This window comes from Hypomesus transpacificus, chromosome 5 (assembly GCF_021917145.1).
Source record: "Hypomesus transpacificus isolate Combined female chromosome 5, fHypTra1, whole genome shotgun sequence".
Taxonomy (NCBI): Eukaryota; Metazoa; Chordata; class Actinopteri; order Osmeriformes; family Osmeridae; genus Hypomesus; species Hypomesus transpacificus.
Window position 1 is genome coordinate 6,135,514 of NC_061064.1, and position 21,247 is coordinate 6,156,760.

At 44.9% G+C, this 21,247-nt stretch overlaps 2 protein-coding genes across 2 annotated transcripts in view; both read right to left on the reverse strand.

The window, feature by feature from the left end:
• Positions 1-13,813, reverse strand: part of ppm1e (protein phosphatase, Mg2+/Mn2+ dependent, 1E) — a 33,771-nt gene extending 19,958 nt beyond the window's left edge. The window contains exon 1 of the mRNA XM_047020287.1: positions 13,518-13,813. Coding sequence (XP_046876243.1) covers positions 13,518-13,699 — 182 coding nt within the window. The 5' untranslated portion in view covers positions 13,700-13,813. The remainder of the gene's footprint in view (positions 1-13,517) is intronic.
• A 1,317-nt stretch (positions 13,814-15,130) lies between these two features.
• Positions 15,131-20,851, reverse strand: rad51c (RAD51 paralog C). The gene is made up of 9 exons (XM_047020308.1): positions 20,401-20,851; positions 20,029-20,266; positions 19,778-19,935; positions 19,276-19,409; positions 18,767-18,898; positions 17,174-17,240; positions 16,862-16,922; positions 16,296-16,356; positions 15,131-15,506 (listed from the first exon to the last, which is right to left on the reverse strand). The coding sequence occupies exons 1-9, from the start codon at positions 20,516-20,518 to the stop codon at positions 15,381-15,383; spliced, it is 1,095 nt and encodes a 364-aa protein (XP_046876264.1). The 5' UTR covers positions 20,519-20,851; the 3' UTR covers positions 15,131-15,380.
• Positions 20,852-21,247: the final 396 nt, after the last annotated feature.

Consider the following 21,247-nt stretch of genomic DNA (forward strand, 5'->3'; position numbering starts at 1 on the left):
AAGGAAGTACTGTATTTATATTGTGAAACAGTGTCATGGAGATAATGCAGTCCTGTCTGACTACCGGGCCTCCAAGTCAAGAATTACACAAGGATGTGTGTCTAGTGTAAATACCCCAAATATGGCTGCCCTATCAAAGGTAAAATTTCTAGTCAATATTGTCTGTAGAACCGATTTAAATGGCACTAATAAAACATAAAAAATATCATGTATTTACTATTCATCCACGACGACAAAACATGGATGGAGAGATGCTAACCTGCCAAAATGTCTTCATCTCTACCCCTGACAGTCGATTCTCAACTGTTGTTTCGACATTGTTGTTTCAGCAATTTCTTGAAAGGGTTAACTCATCAGCCAGCTGTCACCCTCCTGTCACCCACTGATCAGAGTCATATGAGCACACGAGCCACTCCTACTGTACACTCGCCCCATGATGAACACAAAGAGACACACACACGCGCACACACACACGGACCCACACATAAATAAACACGCAAGAGCTGATATGGTTGCACAATTGTGCACGAGCATAGTCTTTCAAACAGCAACAGTCCTGTCCTAGACCACAAAGCATTCTTGTCCAACCTGCAAAACGATTTAAGTATCACACACACACACATCGATAGGATGTTCAGTGTCACCAAGGTTAAAAAAACAAAGCAGACTTTTAAAGCCATCTAAACATCTAAGACATCTATAGGAAAGACTCCCTCAACTGAAATGTTTATTGTCAAGTAGGATCCAAGCTGGTTCTATTTCCCGATTACACCTTTTATACTTCAGACAGCTCATTCCTTCCAGCGGCACTTCACTTTCTCTGAAGTGATTTCTAAATGACACTTGCGAGTTAATAGTTGTTCACTTTAATGTCACCAGGGTAACTAGTGACTTCTAATTCCTTATCATTTGACACCTTCCAAAACATCGACACGCACCAACTTCTTTCTCTCCGACACACCGATAAAAATCTGAGGGTTAATTGGAGACAAAATCTGTGTTAAAACACCTTGTCTTAACGAGTTCTCCAGCAAAAGGATCCCCGTCAAGTAAGGTGGAGATTCATTGATCCGCTGTTAAGGATCTAAGACTTGGGCCTGCTTCCAAACAGGTCTAAAGGGTGATTTATGCACTACAGGCCGACATCACAGCCAGCAAATCATCATGACTTGGCTCTGAAGTGGTGCCTTCAGTCTCATATCCTTCTCCTAACGTTCCCACTGCAAGTCGACTCAAGAGTTCCGACATATTGAGGACGTGATTCAGAGATTCCGATTCTGCGGGAGGGCGAGACAAGGAAAAATCGCAGAGGGCTGGTTAGATAACCGTGTCTTCAAAATGAGACGCGCGAGGATAGCGATGAATAGATCAGATTTAATTTGGCAGCACAATCAGTGTCCTGGGGTGTTCAGAAATCCCCCAACCAACACCTCCTGACACTTTACATTACTGGAAACATAATAGCTTTGCCTGTGTGATGCTGCTTCGGGTGAGGTTCATTTGTTTGCATTTCCATCGTGAAGTCGGGTCGGCATTCATTTATCAGGATGAGGCGGAAGGGGGGGAGCTCTGCTGCCACACCCAAAGCTGAGCTGACGTCAGACGGGAGGCTTGCTGTGGTCTGGACGTGATTTGCATAACGCGCGAAGTCCCGGCAGTGTTCCGAGCGACGGGATTGGCTCCTGCTGATGTAATGCTGCTTTTGTGTGAGCAGGGGAAGAGAGGGGGACATTATAGGTGATAGCTGTGGACAACTTGATAGAAATACTATAACTGGAACTTGTAATGAAATTGTTAACTTACGTTGTAGCTTTAGAGCTGGCACGAAAGTATACCGTTTCCACTACCAGCGACACAGCAACTCTGAATCTCCTGCTAGACCCCCCCCCCCCCCCCCCCCCCCCTCAGTATTTGACTGAAACCTTGAATGTATGTCCCTCACAGGCATCCTAGCGTGCTCAGTGCAGCTTCACACAGCGCCTTAAGGCGGTATTATGTAATCCACCAGCTGGCAGATCAGTAGTTTCGTAATAGCCTATAGGGGAGCCAGAAAGTGTCAGAGGCCTCCAATGATCAGGCAGGCCCGTCTTCCTCTTTGTCGCCTCCCAGGACCACAACACTTGACCTCATCCAATCCCCATGAGAAAAGAAGCCAACATGTCGACTGTGTCCAGTGATCTGAAGGTACACACAGAGCCCTGATAGTTGGGTGGGAAAGAAGGCGTGTGGGTGGTGGTACCTAAAAAGGGGTCAGCTCTGTTTGACCCCCCGCTGCGATGAAACCTAGCGGAGGCCCAATGCTGAGTCACTGCATTTCTCCCTCGACCCGGGGGCGGGGGGGGGGGGTTATGGTCTCCCATTATTCACCGATGACTCATGGGCTTCTGTGGACGAGCAGCGCACTTGACGACCGCGCGAGCGGCTAATCGCCCGGGCTTTCGACGCGGCTCAGCCTGTCAGCACACAGCTTATTATGAGTCAGCCCTCACACGGCGCCTGGATGCTAGCTCTCCCTCTGGGTGCTGGTGAGTGAGGGCCCACTGCAGAGGCGGTGTTAGCGGCGAGGGCTCATGCAGTACGCGGTGTGCCGCCTCCAAGCGGAGGGGCCCCTCGCACAGGTGGGTCTGGTCGGTTGACTGCTTGTTGCCCCTCGACCGTATCGGTGCCATCCAAGCACTGCAGCACTTAGGGGGGCGGGATTTAATACGTCTTTCTTTGATCGATATGATCAGTCTGATTTAAAACCATCTTCAGACGCTTTTGAGGGGATTTGCATGCATGTAGCGATCATTCCGAGACTGGGCTTCAGTTGAGAGGATTAGACATAGCTGTGGACAACGCCACCACAATGACAGAAACGGTCCCAGATTCTCGGGTCCTGCTTTAGTAAGTAGGCCATCTGGTCTTCTAGGCAGTCAGGGGAGTGGGACTGAGTAAATAAGCTTGAGTCTAGCCATACACAGAGCGCCACTAGAAGAAGGGTTAGCACAGGACTCTTAGGAGACTTAAAAAAGGCAACTCTCTTTGACCATCACTTAATGACCTGGAAGGGGATTCATATTCTGCCAACTTCGCTGCGCATTCGCAACGCTGCTTATCGCCGAATCCCCTTTGTTTGCAGATGAAATATATCTGTCGAACCGATCAAATGGATCTAAGAATAAAAGGCGGCAATTATACAGGGAGCCTTTACGCAGGCTACACTTTTTGATAAGCATGTAATGAAGACTAGGACGGAGGGGGGGGCTTTGAGAATTGTTAGTTAGCATTGAGAATTGTAAGTTAATAGCAGGGTGCCTCAATTAAATATGTAGGTGGCAGCTGCCTCAATAATGCAGACTTTCTCTATCGGGTGTTGTGGTGTCACATGATCCCAAACATGGCCACTGTTGCGTCTGCATGTCTGTCCCACTGTGCGAGGGATTCGGGGTAAAGCAGCTTAGAGCCTGGATAAGAAAGGACACTGCTATTCACTATTGGCCAGACAGGGCAAGGCACTTCAGAGAGGGTTCAAATTCTGTCTGGAAGCCCTAAGGCACATCGCCCGTGGTATAATGTGTCATCCAATCATCACGGGCGTTATGTGCAGCCAACTTTATCCACTGTAATAAAGAATTGATACGCAGACACATTTACGATTCAATAAATGGTGCTAACTTCTACATCTCTTTCACAGTTTAGGATACACTATAGTATGGGTCTTTAACACAACACTACAATTTACATATCATAGTGACTTAATAATATAAATGAAGGGGATGTCACATGATGGCAGTGCCCCTAAAACGTTGGTCATGTTGAATATCCTATAAAAACAGATATACTATATTTACGATATCCTATAGAAACAGAATGACTTGTCCTCGTCTCAAGTACTACATATTTCTGTGGGAACACCGAGAAGCAAAACAGCAATTTTTCTCATTGCTGTATACACAGGCATGCATGCTACGGGCAGTATCACATCGTTTTTGCATCCTGTTCTGCACCTGTAATTTGCATTTTGCCTGCACAGACTAAGCTCTTGGTTGGTAAGTAGGGATTCCGACAGAGGACCTATTTTGCATTTCGTTCTTCTGCTGCAAACATATGACTCAACATTTGACTATGGGCTGCCCATATACAAAGAAGCTGGATAAACAGGCTGACATCAGACAGGCATCTCCACATACAGTACATCCGTAATGTTGTTCTACAGAAAGAAGCAGAGGCATAAGAGGGTGTGAATCGAAAAAAACCTGGAGCATCTACAGAGCTGGCAAAAAGGTGCCTGTTTCTGTAGGAGACAACCGAAAGGATTACTTGTCTATTTCAGTGATTGGTTGATAAACACATAAAAATAGCAGTAATCCACGGGTAGACACTATATCCGTAGGATTTTAGCTATTCATCCCTCATGAACAGGCCAACTAACCTTTGTAAATCCTCTGTTATCCGAAAGGCTCATATCGTTCACCCTTTCCTCCGGAAATTCACCAGTCAGGTTGGTGATACTGCCACATACAATAGAGTTTAAGGAAGTGCACGAGTCATGCTGTGCCGCCTTTATTTTGGAAGAGACGTGAATAACTGTTAGAAATCCACATGATGGCCGTCCACCCATCCGTGAGCTTTTAGAGATCTCAGGGGGACAAGACACGGTGGACGCAAGGATGAGACCTCAGTCGAGGCCGGTGCGAGTTTGAGGGTACCTTAAGCAGATGCTAGCAAAGAGCTGCTAAAAACAGTATCTAAACCCCCAGAGGGGCTGGTGAAAGCCGCCAGACACGGGCACGTAGCAGGAGGAAGCGAGCGGCTTCGGAATGTGGGGCAGCCATCTCCCGCCTCCACACATCCCTCTTTTGAAGACGGAAGAAGGCGAGAAAGGTAGAGAACAAACAGCGAGGGGGGAAAAGGACAGGTAGCGGAACGGTGCGTCGGCGTTCCTCCGGTTTGGGCAACTTCAGATGCCCTTGACCTACCCTTTAGTGGAGGGATTCGGGGGCTGCTCTAGCAGCATGGCCACTCACAATCTTGGACGACACAATGACACCCAGCTTTAAAAATCTATAGCTTTTTTGAGCAATCAATAGCTAAGAATGTCTTTTTTGTTTTGTTTATTATACCACATTGGTAGCACCCAGTGTTTGTCTTAACTGAGATTAACTATAATTATAGTTTTTGGCATTCATCCTTGAGACTGACATTTAACAAAGTCTGGAGAGACAACGATTGGATGTCCCTTACCAAGACTACACATATCTTAAGAAACAAACACGGCCCTTAGAACAGGCCCAGCCAACTCGTAAGAAAACCGTCCTTTCCAGTCACACAGTACAGCCTAGATTACAAGTTCATGGCCCAGAGCAGGAAGGTGCAGGCAGAGGCACATCCCTGCTGCCAAGTGGTAGAACCATGCCTACGTACAACCAAATTAGTGGAGGGGTTAAGCAGTGGGAAGCAGGCTGGCGTGGCTGGCCCACAGAGGACTGGCTGGGGCTGCACTTCCATGTTAATCCCTGGGAGACACTCTGATTAAGGGATTACTCCTGCAAGTATTTTCCCTTTGCCCGGGATAACCCAACCGCCAGGACTAGGGGGACGGGGAAGAGAGGAGAGGCCGATGGACGGCTGGAGGGAACGTGGCCACCCCCCGATCCCGCTTCTGGGGTGACGATAAGCAGTGACTACCAGGACAGCCGATCCTGGATCTCCAGACGGCGCTCGCTCCTTCGTCGGGAGACTGTTGCTTTAAACTGTGGTAACTGTGTCAGACAGAGTCTGTGTGGCAGTGTCAGGCCTAAATAGCTTTAAGATAGGAGGCCTCCAAGGACCCGGGAGAACCTCTAAGGAGAGACAGGTGCCGATGGGACTTGGGACAGCATCCATTTGCAGAGCCGTGTTCTAGAACTCCTCGGTGCAGTCCTCCTCAGAGCAGCCCAAGCCTGTTGGTAGGGTTCTCCAAGGGGATGGGCTGAAATCTCACTCAGAAGCATACTTGGTTGAGGAGAGGAGTTGGGGGAGAAGGGGGGGGTTGTCCATGGTCAAACAGACAGATGCACGGTGAGCCCTCTGAGGTTCCATTGCAGGATGATGACAAAACATCATCCACTGCATTTCGTGCACGTTTTAACCATCCTTCACTGAATTCAAAAGGTCTACAGCGCTGACATCAAGATTTGTTGATGTAAACATTACGGTTTGGGTTGGTTTCCACAGGGTAGGGCATTTCAAAGTGACTTTGAAGATTGAAGAGCTGATTGTCTTTGATTGATAACAATATTGGGTATGACGTCTGTCCTTTCAACTTTTTAAACGATGACATTATATCCATGTTTTAGATTCTGAAACTAGTTCAGCTCTAAAATGGGTCATTTCATCCTGAGACAATTCATTAGGGACTTCAGTGAATGATCTGATTGGTCTGCTATAAAATGACAAAATACTTGAGCATCCTCGCTAGAAAGGCAATTGCTCTCAATAGTCAATAAGCAGTATAAAATATTGGAATAAAACATCTAATGTCTCTGCAGATACCCACTACACGCAGTGAGTTCAAGACTTGCCATTTACAACTAATGTTGCATGTGGTAACTGCTTGTTAAGTCAAGCATCTTCTCCGGGGATTCAAAAGGACAGACCGTTTTGAACGTACTTGCTGTTCCCCTTTTAAATCAACATGCTGGTCTTGACATTGGGGTGACTTGATATTTATGACGCTCGCTGCACTGCAGGCCTGGAAGTGACCTCCGGTGTTCCAATAGATAGACACAAAATGTCGTGCATCGGGATCGCAGTTGACCTGGCGAAGATGTATCGGCAGTAACTGGCATCCAACACTCTCCGAGTAATTGCTATGTGACTGGCTGGTGCTGGCAAATTAATCATATTTCCATCCAACTAGTTGGCCGGGCATGGCGGATAGGGTGACAGACCTCTCTTAGACAAATGAAAAGCTTGAAGGGGAGACAACCTTGAAGGACCCTTTAAGGAGGCCATTTGTTTCATCATAATCTGGCATCCCCACAAATTGCGCAACACTTTGGAGCAAAGTGCTGGTGCATGGTCTGCAGCTCTTATGTAAGGCCTGTACAGGTGCTGGGTGTTTTTAGCTTGTTTAAACACACACACGTATTGGGCCAACCCTGATGCTGATAATTACTCCATGTCTTTTCTCATCTGCCAAAATAATGGCAGTCCATAGGCCAACTGGGTGATTGCTACAACACACGCAGCTCTCTGGAAATGAGGTTAGCTTCCCAGTATGAAGTCAAAGCACTTCCAGACCCTATTTGCAGCTCTGTGACAGTTCCACTTAGGCTGTGCTATGAATAACGGCAGGTTCCATCTTATGTCGAACAGTCTGAAACAATTGTTCTCTAATGGGCGCCTACCCTGTTTACGTGGCCGACACACGTGGTGGCTAATGATCACTGCAATTAAAGAGCCACTTACCAGACAATAGCTTTCTAGAGTCATTTTGAGTTTTAATTTGCAACCTGACATCATTTGTGATTGCGCTCATCTTTCATCAATTCTCTTCTGTTAACACTGGAATGCTTTTGCACAGCATGTGCAAGGTCGTGCTGTGGGTGATGTGCAGAAAGAGGCCCGTAGGACTACAAATGTCAGTGAGCTAGTGCCGGGCCCAGATGAACAGAGATGGGCCCAGTCACATGGCCCCAGGAAACGGAACATTGGCCAGTAGATGTTCAAAAGTAAAAGGGAGAAAGAACGAAAAAAGATTCACTAAAGACGCTCCCTCTGACCCTTGTGCCAATCCATGAGACATTGACGATGGGTCCCAAAGCAAGTCCAAATGAAAAAGGTCCTCGTCAGAAAAGAGATCATTCGCGGCCGAGTAAGTCAAAAGAAGAGGATGCCTTCAGTGATTTGTGAGTCGTGAATGGTTAATCCCGGAGGATCCATTTCTCTTTCTCTCCGTTGCCCTTGTTTAGCCTGGCCAGTTATTCTAAATCGAGCCACATCGATTGCAAGTGCGCAGGGCAGTTAATTCAGCCCTCGGCTACAATGAGAGAACCAGCATTGGAGAGACATGTTCACTCAGGCTATTATCCCCGTGTCCTGAGAAAGTCAGGGCAACGACTGGACAAGCCTGTCAGATCTGATTATATTCACCATAGGCTGTAATTGTTTTATGATCCATTCGAAACACAAACCCCAATTCATTTTGCTGTGGGTTTGACAAATTCTTCCTTTGATCCTTGTGATGTAGATATGATGTGCAATTATATTACTACAGTATATCCATTGTAAGTGACAAAGGGACTGCTGGTTGGAAATAAGACAGATGGTAAGTGTAGTAGTGCAAGAATGTAGTATTTGTAATCTACACGGCCATGCCAATAGTGTCTTCTCTGGTCTAGTACATCCTCCATGTTGAGAGTTGTTTCTTACTGTAAACCTGAACTGAATAAGAGAGGAGGAAATGAACCTTGTCTGAAAATTCTTAGTAACTAACGACTATTACGACTATCCCTATTCAATGTGTTTGATACTCATCATATTTTAGGTACTTCTCGCTTCCTCTGCAATCCCTTTGTAGTTTCACATTGTTCATATTTCCCCTTAAGAAATGGTTTGGAAGTTTAAAAAAAATAATGTAACAAACAGGTGTTAGGGTTATTAAAAAATCTATTAAAATATAAAACACAAAGACCTTAATTGCCCAGATCTAGTAGTATGACCAAGGGCATTAATGCACTATAGGTATTGCACGGGGGGGAGCAAAACCGAGTACAAAAGTGTGGACAATGAATTAGAAATAAAAGGTCCCGTTACTGAACAACAGCAGTTTTAATTCGCCGCCTCTGGTCAGTTCCAACAAAAGAGCAATGCCAGACTGAGGACACATCTTCATGATGAACTGATGCTGAAGGAAATGTGAGAGACACATTTTGAGTTTCAGTGGGGGCAATACCGTGTGCCAGAGTGCCTCAAGTCTATTGAGGAGGCTTACCCTAACCCCATGCTTACATGAGTGTCACACGTGTTTGTCACATTCTGCCTTCACACGTGGCCTGCCTGTAGCATGGGAAGGTTGTCTTTGACTTTTAGCCTCTGTTCCGTCTTAACATTTATGTCAACAGAGCCAGACTGTCTGAGGCCCTCTGTCTAAGCTTGAGGCAGGGTTTCCCGCAGAAAATGTGTTAGTTAAGGTGGTAGGGTGGGGTTTGCCGGCAGACCCCACCCCTTTTTTTGTTTTGTTTTTTTTACAACCTAGTTAAGGCGGCAGGTGTGTGCCGTCTGCCTCTGTAAAATATCTGATCATGTTTCTTGCTTGTGTGGGTGTGTGTGTGTGTGTTTGTGTGTGTGTGTGTGTGTGTGTGTGTGTGTGTGTGTGTGTGTGTGTGTGTGTGTGTGTGTGTGTGTGTGTGTGTGTGTGTGTGTGTGTGGTGTGCGTCTGTGATGGCGAGCTCTTTGGAGCAGCTGCTGCTAGTGTTGAAGAACAATCATGCTCTAATGCAATGCCAAAAAATCTCTTGGCCCAGTTTGGCTTCGCACAAACGACTAAGGGGACAATGTCATCAGGGCACTTGTGCATGAATTAATGATTATCATGTTTGTGTGAAGCAACACACTTTAGAGGCACTCGAAAATAAAAAGGAATGGATCATCGTTCGCAGACGTGCATTACTGGCCATGTCAAAAAAGGAAATGGGTGAATTGTGAACGTTCCTATTTCATCGCAGACCCTCTCCCATAGTGTCTTCAAGTACCGTACTTTGCACCAAGTCAACAGTATCGTTTTCAATTATTTTATTATTATTACCTTGTTTGAACATTGTAATTGGCCGTAGATCCGCAAGGTAAACCTTGGCCACCCTTTGGGGCCATCGGGACCGACGGCACAGATGACCCCCATCTCTTCCTGTTGCGTTACGAATGGAGAGAGATGTGGTGACATGAGTGTTTAACATGCAAATGCATCCCCCCCTCCCCTGCCCTTCCTGCTGTACAATCCGGTCACACAGCAGTGCTCATTAACACGCCCATCAGTTGCGACCCTTCCGACGCCACACGCTGTTCCTTTCGGCAGCGCGAGGAAACCTAAGGTGTCGTGTGGACATTGGATTCGGGTGCGTGTTGGCGTGCGCGTGTCTTGGAAAACTCCGGATGTGTGCGAGCGGGGGTTGTTTACAGCTGTGGGAGACGTGCCTGTTTAATGAGGTTTGGGAGTGCTCTCCTCTCTCAATTACTGTCTATCAGCACTCCCAGTAGGGGTACCGGGGGGGGGCAGCGGGAGAGAGTGGATGGAGGGAAACAAGAGGAGGGATGAAAGGAAGAGGCTTAGTCATGGCTCACCTCTCCATCCTTCCCTTCCTCCGTCACGATCGCTCTTCTAATCACCCTCAGGATCCGTTAGCATCAGAGCTAGCCATCCCTGGAGACGGCACACCGTTTTCAGCTCGTCTAACCGGGTGTTGTACCATTGCTCATCCCGATGGATGTGTTGAATAATGGAGAGCGTCAAATCCTTGTGTGGTTATTTTGGTCACCATTGCCTGGTGGAAGTTCCCCACCTCAAACAAATTAGCCTTCTGACACCATCCATCATGTTCCTCTCTCACTCACTCTGCAGTCTACAGTCGTCGTTAAAGAGAAGAACACAAACCCTTTTTTACTGGTCTTGTAAGACGAGGATGAATGTAGAAGCCGCGCAGCTGATGTTGGCTTCCCACGAGCCGACTTGGGCATTCGTGGCTGCTTCTGTCATTAGCCTTGTTATCAGGTTATTTGTGTGCTTGACCTGAGCACAGGAGAGCCTCGCTAGATGAGGTGGGGCCAAGTTGATACAGGCTACTCATTGATGATGGTTTTGAGAGTGTAGCGTAACCAACTCGATCTCAAAACAGATAGAAGCTTACCGCAGTGAGATACTGAAATGCGTGAATATGCAAACCTCATTTGTCATTGTAAAATTAATGGAATTGTTTATTGGGGTTTGGTGTCTCCAGGTCTAAAAATAAAAGAAATACAGGCAAAATCTTTTGTAGATGACCATGTACGTCCAAATAATATTAGGAACTACATCTTCTAATGACAACCTATCTATGTCTGAAGAGAAGTCAAGGTAAAAAATCCTTAATGACTTTTTAAAGACAATTTGTGACATCATCTGTAAATATGGAGAAGCATCTAAAACATCTAGTTAGACATGCATCGTCTTCACTAAACAAAAGCATTCCCATCACCAGGAACCTTTAGAAATGTATACCCTAAGATATTAGTGTACAACGTAGTCTATTCCACCCCCCCCCCCCCCCCCCCCCCCGTGAACAATCCTAAAATACCTAGTACTAAAAGTGACCTGAGTTTCAACGTGACGTGTCTGATAGCGAACGCAGCTCCGTTGCCTTGTCGTGATTCCCTCATCCTCCAAACGTATCGGTGCGCGTCAGCCATGGCAAGAGGAGGAGGGCCGCGCGTCTCACCCACACGCGGAACCTGGTGACGTCGTTCGGGATGTACCATGTCACAATGTCCCCCCCCCCCCCCCACCACCACCACCACGCTAAAGTGTGAAGCCTTGCTGTTTTTCTCCGCTCTTCAAAACAGATTCTTCAGCCATCTCAAAAGGAGGATGTGAGACCACACCTTATTCATACTGCCGTCACTTGCAGACACACACAGACCCGTACACACATCTGTTCACCTCCACCTACCGTCAGGACACACTTCTTTCACACCCAGTAATCCCCCCGCACGCACATACGCACACACACGGAGAGCAAAGGGGATCTCCATCTCTTTTCCTGGTCTATTATTAGATCTTCAACCCAGAGACAAAGTAATCACACGTTTAGCTGAATCACAGCGGAAGGAGGTGATGCCAGCAACACGCAGCGTGAGTGTCCAATTAAGACACTGTTCTACCTCAAAAGAACCATCATTATAACTGAAGAAACGACATCATGAAAGTATACATAACTAATGTAGATCTGAAGGCAAAAATGTTCTAAAACCAAAGCAAATAGCCTATCCAAAAAGTACATTCGTGTTTAAAATGAATGTAAAGATGTTAGTGCTATTTGGGTTAATTTCACAAAATCTTTGTGTATTCATTTGACCTTCATCTTTCCTCGAAATGATTAAATGAATCAAAAAGCCACTGAACCCTGCTCTCAAGTGGATCAACATCGTGTGTCAATACTAGCGCGAGATCTGGAAGCTAGGTCTCCGTTCTCACTGCTCTCTGAACATTTGAATAAAACAAAAAAAGTATCGAACAATAAGCTCTTTGTGCAGGACAGATCCAACAGACTGATAATGTATAACAACCCAATACTGCTTCTCTTAGCATTGCAAATGGGAAACATCTGCCCCGTGTAATGGGGTGTTCTCTTGCTCAGCATCGCACATACACACACACATACAAAACTGTCCATTCTAAAAATCACATGTACTTTTTTTTTTTAAAGCTTTATAAAGCACATTAAAAACTTAAGTCAAAAGTCTCTTAACTAGGAGCCAGGTATAGAATTTCCATCGCAGACATCTGTTTGCCGGCTATTCGCAAATGCTTGGTCCTGAAACTAGCCCATATTTGCCCATTTCTAAAGCTGACCATTACGCGCGCAAATTACATCCTACTATTTCTCGTGTTTTAAAATGTAGGACTGGCTTGGCAGTTTCTCTTCCCTTTCTTTGCTCTCGTCTTAATGATGTACTATTTTTGCATGTAAGGCGGACAACATCTCAAAATGCGCTCTCCTTCCCACACATTCCACGTTAAACGTAATTTAAGTGGTGTCCGGCTGCGAACGGGTGGTATTGATGCAAGAATGTGAATTCCCAGAAACCGGGGACCAAATTTGTGTGACATATGCAATGTTGGCAAGAAAACATGATGGAATTCCGAGAATTAAGCACTTAGTACAACCGTTGCTTTTATACACGTTGTTTTAAATATCAAGTCCCACTAATATGTAGCCTACGGTATTCGTGTTCTAAAAATAGCACGTGGATATACAATGGTTATTACAAATGCTGGCAATGTACCTCATTGAAAGGAATGACGTCGAGATACGCAAGGAGGGGATTCACCTTAGCGAGATCGCGAATATGCAAGTAAAAGAAATATCGTTGGAACACATTTTTGGTACGAGAGGAAATATAAACCTGTTAAATTGTAATCTAAACGGTATTGATCATGTACGCTACAACGTCTACCTTACAATTCTGTTTTAAACATCAAATAATGACAGATCATTTTGCATAGGCTGTCATGTCTTAATTAAAGCGTTTGCATAGTTTATACGGTACTAGACACATTTGTATGATTAACCATGACAGAAGATTTGTAAACAGACATCTTGGAACCACTAACGACTCAGTGCGTGAGTTTCTAAAGTGCCAGGTTTGAGTTCGGTCGTTCATACGCCTGAGTTTGCGTAAAAGCAACCTTGCCAACTCTCGATAGCATTGGAATAGACCGGTTACCAAGCCACCCCAGAAATTTAAAAGTGCAAACTGCTAACAGATCATATATGAATGACATCAAATCATTACTTAACTATTTGCACAGGTGCTGAAGACAGAGGTCGAGGCATTCCCCTTCCACTTCGTCCTCCGTGATGAGGTCCGACAAAGGGCGCATTGGTAGAGGGTCGTTCTCCTGAAGAGGAGGTCTCATCTCTCGGAGGAAGAGTTCCAAGAACCTTCGGAAGGTTTTCTCCTCTGTTGCAGAACCGGCCATCACTTCTCATTCCTGGACAGACAAGAAACAGCTCAAGCCGGGCAAGAAGACTACTTCGAATCGCTGGCTGGACTGCTCTCCACTCGCGCCGGTTGGGGACGCGCGCGCGTGAACAAGGCTTTCGCTCAATCACAAATAAGGATGGGTGGATGCTGATGACGTAGGAGAGGAGGGAGGGCTTGTGAGATAGTGGGGAGAGCGTTCACAGATTTGCCACGGTTCGTGAACGCGCACGCAAGGCAATCGTTACAAACTCGATTCCTCACCTGCGGTGCAAACTACGGAAAACGGGGTTGGGAGATACGATAGAAAAGCACCCTCCGAGCGCGTGCCGTGGTGGTTTAATAAAGTCGACATTTCCGCTGCTTATGTTATAACATTATCTTGCTAACATACAGTGGCTCTATGTCAACAAGCTGTGGTGTGTATCACGTTTTTAGCGAGTGTGTATATGGGACATGCTATAAATATTATCTGGGGTGGGCTTCACTCTATTCAGTTACAGGAATTAATGATTTGCAACCTAATTTAGTCATTTTAAGTTATTTTATACCAGTAACTGCTATTATAAAGAAAATGCATTGGACATCACATCAGTAAGTATTTAAAAAAACAAAAGAATAATAAAGGTTCATGGTCCATTTTTGTACATAGTTCTGGTTCTACTGGAAATGCTTCAACTTTGTCTGACAGGGTCTATACCACCGCAAGTTTCCCTTTAAAATGTGTGCATGTGTGTGAACAGCATATAGAAATGTTTGGCTTTCACTTTGTAGCTACTGCTTCCAAAGTCATTGTGGATGCAGTGTCGAACAGATGACATTAAAAACGGTGTGAGCTGAACACTCAAACTGCAAGTTTGTCCATGTGAAACAAAATGCTTGCATTTCCTTCCCACACGGCTGCAGAGGCCAGCTCTAAAGGGTATAATCTAATTACAGAGATGCATCACAATCTCACTCCCAGCCACTCAACTGAGAGCAGTGTGACATATCTGTGGTGCAGTAGGACAGATGCTCTCAGTCATCTCAAGAGTAGTTTGTTTGTGCAGGATTTACAGCCAACACAGAAACTCACCCGATAGCATGTCAAGGGGATTTGGACTGAATTGTATCTTTCAAAACCTACTGCCTGGTGTCAGATCATAAGCAACTTTGGAAGGTATGCAACTCAGGGGCGTAGCCACGGGTAGGCACAGGCCTACCCAATTTGTTCGAAGGCCTACCCAAAAACGAAAATATCTCCGAAAAATTATGCACTGGGTGCACATCGCAAAGTAAATAAGTTTAAAAAAAAAAAAAAAAATGAAAAGATGCCTACTATTTTTCTGGCTACGCCCCTGATGCAACTATAACATACATTGTGAGATCATTCCCATCTTGAAAAAGTAACATTTGTTCAATTTCAAGGTTAGGTTTAACAAAAAGGATCTAGAACGAACCGTTGTTTTTAATCATACCAAATTGATAGCAAGAAAATGGGTAACATCCTAGTTATAAAAGACATGAGTAAAATGATTTCAAAACCCCAGAGAAAATATGGAACATTAAGATTCACCTCACAAATTATATACATTCCAAAACACTTTCAGCAACGATGGCAAACATTCACATTATCTTATCTATCAACAAACAAAGAATATATAAACAGATTAGAAATACAGGCTATACTTCTAAATGCCCTACGTTTTTATATTTGATTCATTCTGCATTCGGGGCCTCTTGCTGAAGCTTCCTGATTGGCTTGTAGAAGGGTCAACCAAGGTCATTGGTTGGTCTGATGACATCAAATCCCGGAAGCCTTCAGCCTGGAGGAAAAAAAAAGTTGGTTAACAATTGAAATGAAATATCCTTGTCCTCAAATGTTGTGACCTATAAACAGATTTGTATACATTTACACATCTCTTCATGCCAAATCCACATGGCAGCTATACACATACCATTTATACATATATACAGCATATACATATCCAACATATGGCACTTTTAAACAGTCACTGGTTGAGTGTAGAATGTACACCTAAAAATGGTCTGAAAATGTGCTAGTTATACCCAGGGTGCACCTTAACAAAGCCCCATATGACATGATACAACATCAAACACATAACTTCAATGTTGTTAGAAATAGCTGTTGCACAAGGATTTACGGTGTTATGAAATACCTTACATTCCCCCGCATGTTTGCACTTGTTCCTCCACTGAGCGACATACCTTTGGTGGCCATGGTGTTTAATGCTATCCATTGCAGTCTATGCAACTCTCATCAAAACTGTGCTTTCTATATGACAGCAATATTGCAAAGACTATGTAAGGGCCTGCTACAAAACAGACAATCACTGCCAAAGCCAAAAGAGATGGACATTACAAGACAACGTGCCAAGTTCACCACAAGTGTCTTTGCTTGGCATCCTGTGAGGCGAGCACCTTTGGGACCTGGCTCAACCATTGGCCATGCATTCAGATCAGCGAAGACATTGCTAGCAAGAGGCCAGATCAGTAGAACCGCACATACAGACATGCCAATAAAACATCACCCCCCCCTCCCCCTCCACTTTGTTGGGACAGGCAGATAGGAAGGACAAGTGGCTCGTACTTACAGTGATCTGGTACGGCACTGTGGCTTCCATCTGGCTGGGGGACTTGAACAGGGACGCCAGTCTAGGTGAAAGAAAACATTGGGTGTCTGTTGTCACTGAATGTTCCACAACTGTCTTTTCTGACACAATAAACAGAGTTCACAGCTACATTCTTCTCTCTCCGTCCGACCTCGTCTGTTCACTCTTTATGGAAGGACAACGATTGACTTTCAGGCTGGGTATGAACTATAAAGAGATTCTCGACAGAAGCTCATGCTGCGAGGAGACCTCAGGTGTCTCTCTCTCGAATGATGGGTGGCCAGTAGGCAATGTGGATGCAGAGAGGACGGCCAACAAAGGGGCAAGCCAGCGCCGTCTGCTAAAGCGACACGCTCTTTCTGTCCACCCCCCCTCACACGGAAGACTGAAGCGCCTCAAAGTGTGTTGCGTTTCAGCCGCTAACGACCTGGCTCTGACTGGGCGTGCTGTTCGGTGTGCGCGCGTGTACGCGTGGCGTCTTGGCTTTTCAGACGCCGGCGGGCATCCTTTCAGCAGACTTAAAGGTGTCGAGTGTTTTTTGATGATACCTGTGCGTTCCCTCCCAGCGTAGGATGAGCCGCTGCGGGGCAGCGTGGCCCCAGCTCTCACCTGCAGGGAGACACGGATCACACCGACACAGATGTGAACAACGGGAACTGCAATTACAGTCCTAAGTGCATCGATTCTCATCCAGCGCTGCAGACACTTATACTCACGAGTTATAGGCAGACAGGCCGCTTTGGCTAGACTCGCAGTTACATTTCGGCCTACGTGATTTCATGTGAAATGCTGTTTGTTTTCCAGGGGACTAGGGTTTGTTTCATGAGTTGCTGCTAGTACAACAGAATATACGTTCTTACCTAAAGCTGGTATGAGCTTTGCCTGTCCACTCCAGATTTGTGTTGTCATCTGATTGGTAAGAACAACCTAAACACAGTGACAGCCTTTATAAAACGTACAAAGTCCTGTGTGATCCAAGTTTAACATTTCACAGAACAATATTAGTATCAATTGTCTGTGTCAACCACAATTCCTGGGAACTTATGGCGTGGTGTTAACTAGCTGGTAGACATCATTCATTAAAGTCTAGCAAAGATTTGGGTTTGGTTTACATGATATGATTCTTCAAAATGCTCTAATCCCCTTTTTTGTTGTTTTCCACTTCAGTTGCAGCCCCATCCGTAGCAGCCTCTTACAGCTGTGACGCTAGGGGGCAAAACATCTCTCGTGGGGTGATAATGACTTCTGCTTGATTTGTGGAAAATGTACAGAAGCAGCTGGTTATGAGTGTTGAAAACCATGGCATCTGATGACAAGTCACCTTGACGATGAACTCTGAAATAACAGCAATAAACATGCTTGGCCGAAATTTGCTGGACAAAAATACAGTAATGGTATAATTCATCTTCGAAGTATCCATGGTTTTCTTCAGTAGTTACAAGTGGATTTGTATCTCTATAGGGAAATCCTTAGAACGTATTACATAATATTCTGAGAACTACAGGTAAACCCTGCTCTCATTTCTTCTTTCCAGTTTGCCCTGAATTGAGTTTATTTCATATAATTCAATGGGGATTAAGGATGGATTAAAGAGAAGTGGTGATGACCCTCACATGAACGTCAGTGGCTTCCTTTTCAGGGTTTAGGCAAGGATGACTCGCACTTCCATGAAAAGAAACTGAGCTGTACAAAACATTGATCAATCCATCAGTGTTATATTAAGGTTGTGAAGAAATGTGGTTATATATTGAGTTTCAGTATCTAATTTGAAAGCTCAGCTACGGGATAAAGACTTCACAAAGGCTGCTTCATATGGCAAGGTTTTTCACTTTGTCAGTTGTTCAGAGGAAAGAGGGTTGAACATCAGACAAAAACAAAATGGCAGGACACCATCATAATACTGCTGTGCTGTATGACTTAATGAAGCACTGACAAAGTCCATAGCTGATACTGGGTTGTTGATGTTGATACAGAGCAAAAAAACGAAGTCTTATTAGTTCAGCCGCTGATTAAGTAAGTGGCAAAGTAAACAACTACGTTTCGATGAGAAGCACTTCGGAGAACTCCTCCAGGAGCCCCTTGTTCAAAATGGAACATGGTGTGCTGCTGACCACCAGCTTTGTTGGTTTTACTGAGTGTCCTCCAGAGGCTCCCGGAGTGCGGCCAATGAACAAATTACTAGAACAAAGTGAATCTGCTCCAGGGATTTTTAGGAATGCTTTTGCTGATCAAAAACAGCAACTCTACATCTTGGCAAGGTGCAGAACACCCCCACCCCTCCACCCCCCACACCCCACCCCCCTTTACGGCCCATCTGGTTTAATCTACCTGCCTGTAAAAAGAAAAAAAGCAGTTTACAGCAGATATTCTAACAGATGTTTAACTCCGTGGGATGTTTACGTATTTGTGAAGGAAGAGTACGGTCCTAATTAATGGGGGTTAGTGGGTCGTACCGCAACATTATGATTGATTGCCATCCGGAAAGCCTGCAGGGCGAGGCCACCGAGGAGGCGGGTCCTCTGGGAAAGGTCCTCGAAGTCTTGGCGAAACGGTAAAGCGATGCCATCTATCACCACCAGCCGGATCTGGATTGGGTGAGAGGGGTCCAGCACACACACAACTGAAAAAATATCTAAACGGATTGATTCATGATTCAATCATTTTCATTGACAGTCGGAATTCTGTTCCATGGGCCATATGAAGTGCAAGTTAGTATTCTACATTATAGAATGAATAATACTGTGCCAAAAGTAAATACAAAATGTGTTCATTTCATTTGAGATTTGCACCCTATTTTGTGTGCTCCATGCTACAAGACAGTGGCTGTGTGGCGCTGTTTCAATACTTGCAGATTATGACAATAATATGGAGTCAAGCTCAACACAAAATGGAGTCCATTTTAGGAAATCTGTGGTGTTATTCTTTTTTTTTTTTTCAGTCCAAGTCTGTTGGGAATTCAAACCTCGGGATGCCGAGCCAGGAAGTCAGGCAGGAGGTACGTCTCCGCCAACAGCTCCACGTAGTCATGACAACGGAAGACGAAGAGGTTGGAGAGGACCGTTTCCACGGTGAACTCTTTCAAGGCCTCCCGCTGCTCTGGAGAAGAAAAAGGATAAAGGGGAAAAATAGACAGATCAGAAGCAAAGGGCAGGGGAATGTACCTCCAGTAAGCTCGAGCTCTACATGGTTTCATTATGCCTGAGCTGCATGTTCCTGCACATACATCAATGGATAACAAGTTGCCAGGTGATGACAACGTGTTAAAACAGTTGTTCTATTCATGTGACAATATTACTTGGCTAGCTATCAATTACTGCACAAATAACATGAGCAGCCCTCCATGTAGTTGAACATTTATCATGTTTGAATTTCTTGTTATTCTTAATAAACTGTTTTAAATGGTTTTATATTATGCAGTGTTTTGACATTGAGAACGTTCTTGGTTACTAATCCCCATCCCTTACCCGCATCTTCAGCCAGCAGTGCACAGTGCTCCACAGCAGCTTGTGCTAGGTCCACAACTCTCTGGACAAAGAAGCTGCCTTCTGTGTCAATGAATACAGCCTTGCCCCCCAAACCTCCAAAACACACTGGGATCTGCACATCGACCGCTAGCTGGATACTGAATGAAAAAAACCCCAGTAAGATTCAGTTGTTCATGTGTGTGTTTTTGAACATGTTTATAATAAATAGTACGATGTTGCTTGTTATTTACCAGAGCTGGGTCTTCCCTATGCCAGGGGCCCCGCACACCTCAGTGACCTTCCCTACAGGAAGTCCTCCACCTAAAGCCATATCCAGCGCAGAGCAAAATGTTACAATATTTCCCAACTCCTGTTCTTTCTGGAGTAGCTCCAAAGCAGTTAGCTTTTCAACTGCTTCCCTCTCCTGGACAGACTCGCACTTCACAGCCTGCAGCACCTCCACCGCCTCCTCCTGGGAGATGCCTGCATCTGCAACAAAAGGGAACATTGGCCAGCTGTACAGTATACAGTTTACTTACCAGTGCAAGGAACAGAACCATGGATGCTGGTGCAATTATAATTTAAAAGTACAGTGATTGAATATAATACGTTATAATATTTACCTTTGCTGAGTTGAAAAGGTTGCAAGTCACACAGGTCTGCAGACGACTGGAACCCTGCATTGAGCAGTTTCACTTTGACGGACGGGGCTAAAGCATAGCTCGACACTGGCCTTTGCATCTTTTCTAGGGCGTTGTTTAAGGAACGGAAAGCACCACAACAATAACCAGGCTTTCTAACCACTAGAACAAAAAATAAACAAATAAATCAAACCGTCAAAAGGCTTAACCAAACCGAATAGGCTACAACTGCAACAGTGAACATCCAAAGTAATTTCATCACACATCGTACATATCCGAGGTTCTCTCTGGGAAAAGTCGGAGGAGGCATAAACTTGTAAAATCCTAAAAGCGTTTGAAATCTGGTTTCATCGTGCCAAATATTGTTGCCATTTTCAACTGTCCCTCCAACACTTTTCTTTTAGTCAGTGCCAAGCAGCTACAAAGTGCATTAAATGCAACAACTCCACCAAGTGGTGGACATGCATCATGCTTTCTCCAGTTTTAAAATTATGTTTTTTAAATCATACATACAAATTATTCAAAAAATATGTTTTATGGCTTCTACATATAGCCTAGGACTAGGTATATAATTAATGAGTAAAAAAAAAAAAAAAAAAATTATGACTTGCCAGAAAATGTTGGAGTTGACGTGGGACACGTTTGTATTTGTTACCAAGCCATTGTGATTTAATTGGTACGTTAATAATAAATACAAACGTACAATAGTTTTAGAAAAACTATATATTTAAACCACGTCAGTTTATGAAGAAAGGGTTTGATGCGTCCAGCCCTAAACCAAGTAACTATGGTTAATTGTGCCACCTAAAAATGCTCGCGCTCAGACTGC